The sequence below is a fragment of the Adiantum capillus-veneris genome, chromosome 8 (genome assembly GCF_014529385.1).
Source record: "Adiantum capillus-veneris isolate H3 chromosome 8, ASM1452938v2, whole genome shotgun sequence".
NCBI lineage: Eukaryota > Viridiplantae > Streptophyta > Polypodiopsida > Polypodiales > Pteridaceae > Adiantum > Adiantum capillus-veneris.
In genome coordinates this window covers 130175367-130189747 of record NC_140938.1, presented here as the reverse complement: position 1 = coordinate 130189747, position 14381 = coordinate 130175367, and the positions used below count along the sequence as shown (strand labels likewise).

Sequence of the window (14381 nt, the reverse complement as noted above, 5' to 3'; positions counted from 1 at the left end):
CCAAGTCGATGAAGAAGCTACTCCAACAGTGGCCGACTACTGGATACAGCTCGGGCGGATTTGCACCCCAACATTGGCCTGCTACTGGATATAGCTCGGATTTGCAATTAACTTCTTGTCACCATAAAAAAATGTTAACTTGAGCATTGATCGCCTCGTAGAAAGTTGAACTATTATATCACATCCAAGAATCGCCATTTGTGTACACATCACGTCAAAGATTTTCAAGACGATGAACTTTGGAACACACCCTGCCCATAATCCCGCTAACGATCATCAGAATCTAGCTTTTCTTGCGTGATTTGCAAGCGTAATGCCCTTGCCACCATCTTATACTCCCTAGGGAACTTCATAAGGACCAAGAATGCTAATTGAGTACTAGTCAATGCACATTTCATAGGCGAGAGTTGATCATGGATGACCTTTTTTCTTCATTAGAAATGAGTGCATGGAATTCCGGGCTTCAAACTTGAGGGAAAATAATCGTCCAAAAAGGTTGGCCGCTCACATGATAGATTCTCAATCAAATATATCTTCGAGCTTTGACCACATTTTACTTGTAGTTTCCAAAGTCTGTACTGCGGGAGAAATTTCCTTCGAGAGTGCTCGTATCATGTCTGACATCACCTTCTCATTACTCGCATCCCAATCAATGCATGATTGAAGATACTCGTCATCATGAAGTCCAATTCACTTGTTGCTACTGGACCTCATGGGTCTTGTTTCCATGCCGTTGACGATGAGCATAGTTGTCTCCGAAAAGTTTATCGGTGTTCAAACATGGGGGTGCCATCTTGGGAGTAAGAAGAAGTCGATTTCAAAAGTCTATCCTTGTTGCGTGTAAATACGAGCGTATAATTTCTTTTAAAAATAAAAGCGACTTATGGTTTATTTACAAACCACTGCCAGTGTTTTTAAAAACACTACTTCTATGGAAAATTGAACCACTATGCTTTAGAGACTCGAGAGAAAAATCAGCATTGTGAAGAAAACGCTCCAAGGCGACCCAAGCAGTCAATCATTACCGATCAGCCTTTGGGAACCCAACATTAGAAAACCCTACCGTACCAATTGCTCCTCACAGGAAAAAATGCTGGTCAAAGTAGATGATGCGGAAGCGTAAAGATAGAGAGAGAATGCACGAGGGAGAGAGAAAGCGAGAGAGAGTTGCTTGATCCAACCAACCAAGGCAATGAATTAAATGATTATTACAATGGGGGGAGCGTACTTATATACTTCTTTGGGGGTCTTATATTCGCCTCACATGAATTGCCCTAGCCAAGACTCATGTCAAATAAATAAAATAAATACCTAAAAATGACAAAGTAAATAAGTAGGATCGCATTGTGCATTCCTTGAGATGCATAATTTTAACATGTCATGTATCCCCTCATGGTGTATCTTATCTTCCAGTGTTCATCTCAGCATACTCCCTTTCATAAACCCGATATAAGCAGAAATTCTGTTTTGTGCTTTGGGATGAAACCTACATCAAACAATTGCTGAAATGTCGATTAGAGCAAGCGATTGTGTTTCTTTGCTTTCAGAGTTGTTTAGACAGAATATTGAAGCTCATGTCATTTGTGTTTTCAAGAAACTTGCTATTTGAATTTTCAAGAAACTAGCTCTTTCCACTAGCAATTGAGTGAACTAGCTCTTTCCACTAGCAATTGAGTGAACTAGCTCTTTCCACTAGCAATTGAGTGAACATGCATAATTGTGAGACTTTCTTAGGTTCCATTTGTGAGCTTGTTGAGGGACTTAAGTAGTTATTGACTAGTTTCGTTTGGGATGCAGGAAAGAATTGAAAAATGTATGCCATCAGGTCATTCATTTGACTCAAAAAACACAAGTGATGATCGTATTAGTGAGGTTTTGAATGAGCTTTCTCTAGCATGGGAACTCCATGTTTCGGAGTGTGTATTTTTGACACCTTTGTTGGAAGCTCCTTTAAAAAGCAACTTGGTCAGTCAAGGCTGGCACATCTGCCTACCTTCAGGTAAAAGTCTGCAATCATGTCTATGAAAAATTACCATTTGTGATGCTGTTCGTTTTGTTTCCTGTTCGCAGGCTTTTGTGTCTGAATAAGGAAAAACTGACGTTCATAACAAACTAAAAGATGATCATTGCAAGCTCTAATAGAACTAGTCTGTACAGGGGACATTATGTTTTGAGTATTCATGGCTCCCAAATGGAGAAACCTATCATGAAAGAAAGAAAGAAAGAAAGGAAGGAAGAGTATAACAAGGTTTCCAAAGGCCAATTTGGTCTATGAGACCAAAGTAGTACATACAGTTTTCTTTCAGCTAGGAAAAATTAGACAAGCATAAAGCTACAGGCTGTGAACCATCTGTCTCAAATTGTGTTGATGGTCCCAAATATACAAGATGTTAGTGGAAAGCGTCTCTCGATGTTAGTGGAAAGCGTCTCTCGCGAGGAAGGTTTATCTGCGTGTGATGTAGATGCCTTGGCAATCCTTCCCCCCAGTGCTCAATAATACCTCTGATGTGTCTTATGCGAGGGTGTTTGATTGCTGCTTTGGATGGTGTGGGTGTCTTAACTCGTCTTAGTGTCATTGCTCTATCCAGTGTGACCTCTAGCAGTGGAAACTCCTTGATGATGTATCGCTGCTGATGTTGGTGAAGCTGGCGTGGGTGTGATGAAGTCATTGATTGTGTGATACTTGAATGGGCCTAGCTGAGGAGGTCTGCTTTCCCATAAGATGGCTATCAGGTGCCTTCTGATTTCAAAACCCCAAGCATCGCTAGTTCTCAAACTGCATGACAATTCCTAGCTGCCCAAACCCTCCTGAAACAAGCAATATTATCACTCTACTCTGCCTCTATATTCTTCCATCTGCGTGTGATGACGTACAAATCTGCTTAATAGCTGTACATTACCGATGTAATAGCTATCGGTAATGTAATAGCTATGTATCCTTATAACTACTGAGATGATGGCTTTTAACTTTACATCGAGGATGATATCTCTACCCTTATCATTTTCCAAAGTGGCCTTTCTGGCTTGATAGTCGACCACGATACTGTTCTTGTGGTACCCCAAAATACATCACACCCTTCAAGAGGCATGACATGAAATTCCTCATGCCCTAAGTATCCTTGACAATGCAACTGAAGTTTGCCAATGACAAGTGTAATGGCGGCGTCATGCCCGGGTGCCGCTAGTATTGCATGCATCTGTGGTCCCATCTCGTGTGAGATGAGGAGAAGCGTCTGTGACGTGGCATTGTTTCCTTGCAGAGAATGCAGGAGCAGCATCCAGACATCCCCGGCTAGAGGAGCAGATGCAGCAGGCTAGGCAGGAGTTGGCTAGCATTGAAGAGCAGCGTCATGAGTTTGTCTTCCATCAGCAGGCATCTCAGTGGACCCAGGTGGGTGACAGAGTTACTGGGGAGTTTTTGAGACAGTGGGGCCATGCCATGGGCACACCAGTGTCCCAGTTAAGAAGACCCGACAGATCAGTTGCTGCAGAGGCTGAGGATTTGCGTGCAGTTGCTACTCACTTCTACTGTGCTATGTTGTCAGCTGAGCCTCAGTCAGACCTGACGCATGCAGAGAGCAGGTTTGAGCACAGATGCCTTGCCTTGTTACTAAGGAGATGCGACAGAGACTTGAGCTTCCCCTTGAGGCCCTCAGAGCACCCCCCTGAGGTAGTCGTCCGAGAAGAATGGTTTGACTCCCAGCTTCTTGGAATACTGGACTCGCTTGGTTCAATCTTTGCAGCGCATTCCAGCACGTTTTGCACACTAACAAGATGCCTAACAACATGAGTGAGGGCTTGATCTACTCGAATTCGAAGGAGGGAGGCTCCTTGGATGAGATTCGACAGTGGTGACCCATGACCATCCTCAACTCATCCTACAAAATTCTAGCAAAGGCTGAGCTTGAGGATCCAACCACTACTAGAGAGCATTATACATGGGACCCAGACAGGTTTTGTCAAGGGGTGTAGTATCCTTGACAACATCTTCGCTTTTTGGGAGGGTCACAGATCTTAGCAGATCTTGAGACAGGCCACTGGAAGCTTTGGGCCTGGGAGAGCTGCCCTCTAGCACGAGTGCAATTCCTTTCTTTCAGTACACTGTTCGACTGGGGCGACACGTACTGACAACACGGAGAGAGGCTTGTCCGGCTGCAGCACTTCATTGGCAGGAGGAGGGTCTTACAACTAAGTTCTTGTCAGGTTTTTGGTAGCGGTTGTGGGACTCCAGACCATAGTCACAAGGGACGTGTTTGGGGACGGGGGATGGGGCTCAAATGGATTTTTAGTGTAAAAAAGAGAGTGGGACGGCAAGTGGGGACGGGAAGCCCAAAAAAAATGGGCGTGCCCTATGACTATGCTCTAGACAGCCGAGGCGAGTCCCATTGTTCCAGTGGCTAGTTGCACATAGAGCTACAACAGTGGGGAGTGGTTGGTACATAGTGGCCTTTGGGCAGCTTGTGCAGCTTGTGACCATCCTTTGGACAGTCAGCGTCAATGTCTGTGGGACTGTGCCATGGCACAACAGGTTTGGCTTCAGGTTCTTCGGCTGATGCCAACTCTTTCCATAGCGCGGCAGTACACTTGGGGTATTGGTACCTGGTTCACCCTCACGGGCCCGACGCTACAATTTGAGCTATCTTTCACCGGCAGGATGATAGTGATCCAGGGGGGTTGACCTACACTTCAACCTGCTACTGAGCTTACCCCCCAAGAGTGGTGCAATGAGAAAGAGGTGTGTTGGGAGCTCGTCTATGGCTTGACACTCTGGTTCAATTGGCGGGCCCGTTGCTTCCGCATCTTCGAGGTTCGCCCTGTCCCACCGGCGGAAACTGTTCGCTACTTTTGGGTGGAGTTGATCCATACTCTTAGGGGTCAGTTCGAGAGACTTCAGGGCAGGGAGAGGGCAACACCAGGGGGGGAAGGGGGCAATGCGAGGGGGGAGGTGGGTGATGGCGTAGAACAGCAACGAGCATCTCATACAGATCAATTTTTTTTTGTTCTTACCTTTTTCATTTTGAGTTAATTAAAAAAGAAAGTGTTTTTGGTTCAAGTAATTCATGCATGGTTTTGTTTCTCACACTCTAAAGTGCTTTTGGGTCAAGTAGTTACTGTATTATTATTTTTTTGTTCTGCTCTTTCATTGTGATCATTGATAAGTTATCCTCTGGCCTTGTTAAACCATTTGTCAGCTTAATTTTTTATGTGGCTGGTAAGTTACTGTTGAGAACATGCTATGAAAAACTATCGTTTTTTGCCAGACTCTACGGATTTAGAAGGGCTAAGTGACAAGACAATCTGTCTTATTCAAGAACTTTATTGTCAGATCGCTCATATAAGCAAGGTACTATATGCCAGTAGGTTTGACTGGTTCGTTTGGTTGCAAAAGAGAACTCTCAACTTGGCTGCAATAGGCACGAAAGTTGTTTAGAAAGTAATTTTTACATAATAGAATTCTAGGAGATCACCAACCTCTAAGAGCTAATGACCCGTCTACCATTATTTTTTCAGCAGGACGTAGGTGACGAAGTCATTATTGCTGGATACTCGATGAAATGGAGCAGAGAGCTGGATTTTTTAAAGGTGTTGTTCATGAGCTAAAAATGACATTTCTGATTCAGGTTGCATGTAGTAAGACTGAGTTTGTTTGCGTCATGGCAGCGGGGTGCCCTCCCAATCCACATAACCAACAAGAATCTCTGCTTTCTCCCCGTCAATGTGGAGGTGTCAATGTGTAAGCAGTTTGAGATACTTGATATTATGCTTCATAAACCTACAGATGAAATAGCAAGTGTTGCTCTTGGAGCACAAGGCCAGATGCAGGATCAGGTCATATTTACAGATGCAATGCAACGAGCACTACGGTAAATTCATTTTCTGGACGATCGTCTTTGTGTACAGATGAGATTGAGCATGCAAGATTGGAGTATTTCATGTGTGTGTGATTTTTTCACAGGCCATACAAAGATGGCTTTTTTTGTTTTATGGGGGCACACATTCCAAGAAAGGCAAACTTATTTATGTGGGGGATCATAATTTTAAGACTTTTCTTATTTGTTTGTTCACTATGTGTCAATACATGTAACTTTGTATATGTATACAGTGGCATGCCTTCACATGCACGCAAGCTCGCGCACACACACTTTTGTAAATCAGGTTGATTAATTTACTAGTGGGAAACCTCAAGGCGAGTAAAACCCACAAAAAGATCATATACAAGGGAAAGAACGCAGAAGTGTTCGGCTGTACAACATGGCTAAAAGCATTCATAGGAAAGCTGATGCATCTCTGCGGTGATATCACCAACTTCCATGGCGAACCGTAAAGATTGCCTAAGAGAATGTTTGAAGAACAGAAAGGGATCTGCATGAATGTGATGGAGCGTATAGCCATTACGCTGGCGCCATAGGGTAACCCAATATCTGACCCACATAAAGAAGACTGCGAATCGCTGCAATGTTGGTGAGAAAATGCCAAATGCCCAAAACCGTTGTGGAAAACCATCGCCGGAAAACGCAGAAGAAGGGTGGATATGATGTGCCCTAAGAAAAGTGACTCCAAGCAAACAATGCCAAAGAAACAATCGCTCCTTCAAAGGCAAGTGACTATTCCACAGTGAAGAGAGAAGCTTCCTCCACCAGATTATTAGATTTGTGCATGTGCCAAAGGGCATTACAATGGCCAGCAAGCCAAGGTTGCGGTAGGAGAAGAGCATAAACTCAACAAGCAGAAATATCTTGAGAAGTCATTTCGCGAAGATTCCAATCAGACATGCGATCACCATCAGGTAAAGGTGAAATGGGCAAAAAATCAACGAGCATGTTCTGAAGTTCTCTCCAAAAATGGTGGTTATGCATGCCCAATCTAAAACCGCGAGAGCCCGGAAGCAATCTCATGCCCATCTCCTCTAGGAGCCTTAGTACGCGCTCGCTGCTGTTCAAACTTCATCCCCCCTGCCCCCCTGCTCGCCATCGCGCTCCCCCCTTGTCTCGCGTCCTCCCTCCCTACCTGTTCACTGCTCGCCTGTCCTGCCTGCTGCCCGCCCGCCTGCCTGCCTGCCCTCGTTACAAATTGACACCTCCTTTTGGAAGGTGGGATCAATGGCTCACTATCACCGATTGATTGTGACCGTTAGATTGCCCATGGAATGCAAAAGTTTCTCACTTTCTCGAATCCGGGGCTTGAACCCGCTACCCTCTCCCCCACGGAATTGACTCTAACCACTAGGCTATTGCGCGCTCGTTGAAAGGTGTTTGTGTGGTAAGTTTATAGATCACGGCGTCGCGAACAAGTTTACACCTAGTTCACACTGAGTTTACATTGAGTTCACACCAAATTTGGTGTGGTGTGCAGACCCTCCCCAGTTCACACCAGACTCACACTTTATTCATGTTGAGTTCACACCGAGTTTACACTAAATTCGGTGTGATGCACATACCTCCCGAGTTCACTCTTAGTTTACACGTAGTTCAAACGACGATCGAACGGCCCGGATTGCACCCACCTCGCGACGCCTACTGTGAGCCATTGATCCCTCCTCCCTAGGGAGGGTGACGAGGCCTGTCGCTGCCTTGCCCGCCTGCCTGCCCGCCGTCCTGCCCGCCGTCCCATTGCCCCCCTTTTTTTTTTCCGAGAAAAAGATCCTTCTATTAGTTAATGAAACCTGCCCATAGGGCTACATCCACCTCTGCAAAAGAGGGCTACAACAAGCATGATGGGGAGACTCTCCCAATGAAAAAACAGCATATATACAATGGGGCTAAATCAAGAGATGGGAGGAGGGAAGAGCCACACAGGTGGACAGTAGTGCCATCTGAGCACCCCCTGGACCATGGTGTAGAAAGGCCCAGGGCGCCAGAGTCGAAGGAAAGCCTCGCGGCGCTCCCGCATGCGGTCGGAGCTGCCCTGTAGTCCCTCAAGCTGTCCTCTGAGAGTATGGATCAGCTCTAGCCAAAAGTCACGAACAGTCTCTGCTGGTGGCACAGGGCGAGCCTCAAAGATGCGGAAACAACGGGCCCGCCAGATGAACCAGAGAGCTAGGCCGTTGATGAGCTCCCAGCACTCCTGTCTCTCACTGCACCACTCCTGTGGAGTAAGGTCTGTAGCAGGCTGGAGTGTAGGTCGCCCCCCCTTAATCACTATCATCCTACTGGTGGAAGATAGCTCAAACTGTAGTGCCAGGTCCGTGAGGGTGGACCAAGCCGCTGCCCCCCAAGTGTACTGTCAAGCCGTGGAGAGGGCAGGCATCAGCCGAAGAACTCGTAGCCACACCTGCTGGGCCGAGGGACAGTCCCAAAGACAGTGTCGCTGACTCTCCACCAACTGGTCATAGGCTGTACATGCGGCCGAGAGACCACTATGCACAAGCCAGCTCCCTAGTGCTGTGGCTTTGTGTGCAACCAACCACTGGAACAAAGTGACGCGTCTCGGCTGTCTGGAGTCCCACAGCCTCTGCCAAAAAGCTGCCAAGAACTCAACTGTGAGACCCTCCTCCTGCCAATGTCGTGCTGCAGCGGGGCGGGCCTCTCTCTGCGCTGCAAGTATATGACGTCCAAGCCGAACAGTGTATTGAAAGAAAGGGACTCCTGGGCGGTCTGCAGAAGAGAAGGGGTCCCTCCATAGCCACTCACCAGGATCCCACTGTACTCGTGCCAGTGGACAGCACTCCCAAGCCCATAGCCTCCAGTGTCCTGTCTCGAGAGCTGCTGGGTCAGGGTCTATGACGCAAGTCCTCCCACAGATGCCCACAACTCGGATCCTCTGGAAACAACACTCTGCTACCTGCGGGGCCTCTACTGTAACTCGCTGTAATCGTCCCCCACCCTGAAGCTCAAAGAACAGGGTTGGGACAGTCTCTGAACAAGCCCTGACTGAGATGAGAACCTCCATTCGTGTGAAGGCTCCCATCCATCGGGGTGCTACTGGCTCGAGAGGCGTGAGCCACTCAGTTGGAACTGACTCTGAGATGTCCTGACACATGCTCTGAACCCCTCTCATGCCCTGTAGCTGGACACCCTGCACCTCCTCTGACAAACCTGTGAACTCTAGCCAGTCACCTAGAGAGCGCGCTGGACCTGCTGCCATGGGACCCCAAGAAACATGAGGCCTACTCCCAACCAAGTGGCCTCTCTGAGTGCTAACCATGGGGTTCCAGACGAGGGGCTGTTGTAGGCGCTCCTCCGTGCATGTCGGCTGTCTCTGCTCTAGGCCACGCCGTAAGAACTCCCAAGAGCGAAGCAAACTCACAGCGAATCGGTCCTCCAATCTCCTGCTCAAACCAACTCGGCGCAACACTGTAAAGATCCATCTGGTCGAAGGTTGCCAAGGGCCTCCTGACTGAGGCACCCTGGCACGAAGCCTTCGCAGCAAGAACTCTTTCCAGGGCTCCTCGCCTGGAAGAAGTCCTCTGACGACGAACTTCCCAAGAAGGGCTTTGCTCTGCTGTGCTGGATCAATGATCCCAAGCCCTCCCTGAGAACAAGGGAGTGTGATGACCGACCAAGCCACCTTGGCTCGGGCAACCTGAGTGTTGCGACCTGACCAAAGGAAGTTCCTGAACAGCCTCTCTACCTGGCTGATACAAGAACTCGAGAAGATCCAGCAAGAAGTGATGTACCACATAGTTGCCAACAACACCTGGTTGGCAACTACTACTCTACCAGCCAGCGAAAGTCGTGCTGAGCTCCAGTGTAACAGCTTTCTCTTGATGGACAGGAGAAGAGGAGCAATCTGCTGCTCGGGGAACAAATCCAAACCAACCTGACAACCCAAGTATCGAACTGCAGTCCTTGGAGGAATCCACTTGAAACCCTCTCCTGGCATTCACTCTGGCACAAGAGCACTGCCAATCGAGAAAGCCACTGTCTTTCTCCAGTTGATCAGTGTGCCCGATGCACAGCAGAAGGTCTCTAGAGCCTGCCCACACCTGTGTAAATTGGCCTCCTGGCCCTCTAAGTACAAGGTTGAGTCGTCGGCAAACTCAGCGTCCAGAAGCTCATCTCCCCGTATAGGGAGTGCTAAGCCCCTCAAACCAACCTGCTGTGACACCAAAAATTTGCTCATCGCCTCCGCATAGAACAGAAAGAGAAAGGGGGCAAGAGGACAACCCTGTCTGACCGATCGTGTGAGCATGAAGCGCTCACCTCTACCTCCTGCCAAAAGCACCTGACTGTGAGCCTGTCTGTACAAAGCTGACACCCCTCTGATCCAAGCATCTGAAAAGCCTATCCTGCGAAGCGTGCCCTCTAGAAAGTCCCAGTCAACTCTGTCGTATGCCTTCTCAAAATCGAGAAGAAGAATCACAAGGTCCTCCCCACGGAGACGTGCCAAGGCAGAAGCCTCCCAGAAAGTGAAGATGTTGTCAAGGATACTGCGTTCCTTGACAAAACCTGTCTGAGTCCCATGTATAAGGCTCTCCAAAAGTGGCTGAATCCTCAAACTCAGAGCCTTGGCAAGAATTTTGTAGGCTGAGTTGAGGATGGTGATGGGACGCCACTGTCGAATCTCATCCAAGGAGCCACCCTCCTTTGGAATGAGGTAAATCAGGCCCTTACTCATGCTATCCGGCATCAATCCTGTGTGCAGAATGTACTGAAAGGCACTACAAAGATCTGGGCCAAGGAAGTCCCAGTACTCCAAGAAGCAGCTGGGAGTCAGCCCATCCTCACCTGGACAGCTACCAGGAGGAAGGGCCCTAAGAGCCGTGTGCAGCTACTCAAGCTGAAGAGGTATCTCCAGCCTCTGGCGCATCTCCTCAGTCACAAGACAAGGCATCTGCGCCCAAACCTGCTCCCTGCATGCATCCTGTCTCTCTGACTGGGGCTCAGCCGACAGTAGCTCACGGTAAAAGTCAGTAGCAACTGCACGCATATCCTCAGGCTCACAAGCAACTGACCCATCGGGTCTCCTCAGCTGATTGACCTTGGCATGCGAGTGCCGAGGTCCTACTGTCTCAAAAAAAGCACCTGTCACTCTGTCACCTTCCTGAGTCCACTGAGATGCCTGTTGGTGAAAGGCAAACTCATGGCGCCTCTCCTCTGTGCAAGCAAGCTCCTGTCGAGCCTGTTGTAACTGCTACTCCAACCATGGACTGTCTAGATGCTGCTCCTGCATCTTCTGTAGTGAAGCAATGCCTCGTCTGAGACGCTGCTCCACCTCTCTCGCTGCAGCCCGTCGAGCCAAAGACTCCTGGAGAAAAAAGTGGCTAAGCTGAGCTAGGCCTAAGGCCATTCTGTCTGCCGGTAGAGCTTGGCTGTCCATGCCCTCTGTCCAAAGAGCCTCTACCCTCTCTCTAAGTGCTGTGTCCAACAAGACTCGCTTTGGGATGCGAAGCATCGTGCTCCCACTCCTCTGCCTGTCTGCCACTGTGAGGATCACTGGTGCATGGTCCGAGAAGGATGTCCCTGCCAGGATGCCCATTGATCCCCCCAAGTCATTGAAGTGGTCACTAGTGTAGAAGCGATCTATCCGCGATAGATTCACTCCTCCCACTCTGCGGTCTGATCTAGAGAAGGCAAGACTCTCTGGAGGCCTCATAAAGCCAGAATGCTGCCATGTATCCGAGACCCTCAAAGTCATACACAACCTCTCCCAAGGTGCTAACTCGACTCCATGCACATTAGCATGGCTGCCTCCGATCCTGTCAGAGGGGTCCTCCAACATGTTGAAGTCCCCTCCTACACACCAATGGTCAACCTGTGGCAAAGACTCAACAATCTGTGACCAAAACTCTGCAGGAGCACTCGCCACATTGGGCGCATAGATGTTCAGGAAGCCCACAAGGCCACCCTGAACCTACACAGTAATCCACTGAGCTCTCCCTGGCACAATAATCCCTCTGCCCACAATGGCCTGCTGCAATGAGTCCGCAATAGTCATACATACCCCACCCTGGATGCCTCCAGGTCCAAAAGCAGCTGACCAAAAGGTATCATAACGTCCACGCAAAATCTGACCACATCGCTGAATGCGGCTCTCAGACAAATGGTGCTCCTGAAGCATAAGGAGATCAATCTCTCCTCCCACAAGGCAACGCTAAAGCTCCTGACGCAATCGGCCCCGCTGTCACTGAAACTGGGGCCCACCTAATCCCTGCACGTTCCACGAGACGATCCTCATGGGGAGCGAGAGAGAACAGATACTGCCGTAGCAGCAAGACGGGCTATCTTCGAGGCAGGCTTGGATGGGGAGTAATCCGCATCCGAGCGTCCTCTAGATAGGCGAGCCTGTAGTGAGTGCCTGGCCCAAGCCCAAGCAGAGCGAGCCGTGGGTAAAGCAACCTCCTCTGTCCAGGAGTCCTCATGTATGTATACATAGCAAGGCAAACACTGTGTATCAGCAAAAAAAGTACACCACAATGTGCCTACATCCTGCTGAGTCTGGGGGTGTCACCGCAAACTTGGCCAGTGGCCACAAAGTCTGCAGCAAATCTGTAACTCCAAGTTCTCCCATGTGGTGAGAGAACTCGAGAACCTGTGTATGCAACCATCCCACCACTGAGTCGAGGGACCACTCTGTCTCGGTCCTACCACAGAGGGGAAAGGAGAAACCAACTGTTGAGTCCAAGGCCTCTGTCCCCCTAGCGGCGAGGAACAGAGCGTGGACCCTGAAGCAGGCTGCCTCGTGGTCTGCTGCGGAATCGCCGAGAAAGCGAGTGAATCCGTAATCGAAGAAGTCCCAGCGGCGTCGGAGGTCAATGCTCGTCAGACCACGAGGGATAGCTGCAAGGGAAGATGTCTGAATCTGCAAAGGGGGCCGCAAGAAGGGCTGACCCTCTCTCGCTAGGCGACTCGTGGCAAAAGCGCTGCCAAGAGATCTCCTAGCCGCCGGCGAGGGACCAGTCTTCTGAGTCGACTGTGGTACTGAAGAAGGAGGAGGGGGAGAAGGAGCTGGGGGGGGACGGAGGAGAAGAGAAGCGGGGCGGGGCGACACAGACAAGGGGGCGAGGTGAGGAGTGGGCGGGAGCAAAGGGCGGGGGAGGGGATGAGGAGGAAGAGGGGAAATCTGAAGGTGGGGGGGGCTGGCGAGGGTGAAGCGGAAGAGGAGGCTGGCGTAGGGGGCTCCTCCTGCTCAAGAGGACCAAAGCGGTTCCCCGTGGGAACCCACTGCTGCTGAGTAGGCACCTGAGGGCCACTCTGAGTGCCAGGCTGTCGTTGTGGCCCCTGGCGTCGACGGCCATGGGCATGCTGCCACCCCTCCTTCGGTGGAGCCCCAGGCTCGGAGGGTGGCTCAGAATTTGTGCGCTGTCGCTGGTTGAGGTTGCGGCCCAGCCTTGGCAGGCTTGGGCTGAGGCTGAGGTGCAGGTCGTGGCCTCCTCCGTGGACAGGCCTGCGCTAGGTAGCCCATCTGTCTGCAGATGAAGCACTGGTTCGGGAGACCCGAGTACTCCACACTCTGCCTAAACCAACCCCCACTCACTCGAGGCAGAAGGATGACCTTCGGGAGAGTGTGGGTATCTCTGACCAAAACTCGAACTGAAGAGATGCCGGCCGCCTTGGCAGCTACTGATGCTCCTGTACGAGGTGTCTCTAGAACAGTCCCGATGGCGGAGCCAATCCTGGAGAGCAGTGGAAGGTACTCCCTCCGTAAACCCGGAAAGCAGACTGAGATGGGGATGTCTGCCTCCTCGACTAGCACATCCGAAGTCGGGTCAAAACCGTGTCGCCACTGTCGAAAGTGGGCGCGTGATGCTCGGATAGCCAGTGGACTCATAGCTATGACCTTGGAGGCCATCTCGGAAGTCTCGAACTCGATCTGGTAGTACCTCCATCCGAGGATCTGGACATCCAAAATCTTGCCCACCTCTGCGAGAAGGCAGGCCTGGAGAAGGTCTTGCAGCTCTCCTCTGCTAGGACGGGTGCCGAGAACCTTGCAGATGACAGAAGTCACCTGCAAGCGCTCTACCTCTGCGGCAAGGCTCGCTTGCTCTGTCGGTGAAAGAGCAAGTCGAATGGTGGGCTCAGCGGGGTCGGGCTAGGGGGCTTCAGGCGAGTCCCTCTGTGGCGGAGCTGGAGCCTCCATCTGTGTCTACTGCTGAGTCGAAGAAGCGGACGGAGAAGAACAATCTGCAGCCGAGAACGCCGAACACTTGTCCGAAGAAAAGGTGTTGCAGAGCCAGGCGCAGAAAACCCTTCGGAGATAATGCGGACAAAAAAAAGGGGGGGGGGGATGGAGGGAAGGAAAAAGGAGGCGAGAACGGGTACAGAAGGCTGCGGGGGGGGGGGGGGAGCGGGAGAAAACAGCCAAGGAGTCGGGGGGGCAGCGGGAGGGCGGCGGGCAGCAAGGGGCAGGAGGTGGCGGGCTGGGCAGGGTGGGGGAAACAGCGCGAAGGCGGGAGGAGGGAGGGGATGCAGCGCGAGGGCGAAGGGGGAGGGGGGGGGGGG

General features: G+C 50.4%; 1 protein-coding gene across 2 annotated transcripts in view; it reads left to right on the top strand.

Annotated features, from left to right (window-relative positions):
* The window catches only part of ITPK4 (inositol 1,3,4-trisphosphate 5/6-kinase 4), a 152954-nt gene that overhangs the window by 59904 nt on the left and 78669 nt on the right, over positions 1-14381 (top strand). Inside the window, exons 3-6 of one of the 2 annotated variants that reach the window (XM_086518514.1) lie at positions 1798-1999; positions 5262-5344; positions 5515-5583; positions 5662-5864. In XM_086518514.1, coding sequence (XP_086374640.1) covers positions 1798-1999; positions 5262-5344; positions 5515-5583; positions 5662-5864 — 557 coding nt within the window. Of the gene's footprint in view, positions 1-1797; positions 2000-5261; positions 5345-5511; positions 5584-5661; positions 5865-14381 lie in introns of both variants that reach the window. The other variant, XM_086518513.1, reaches the window with a different exon arrangement.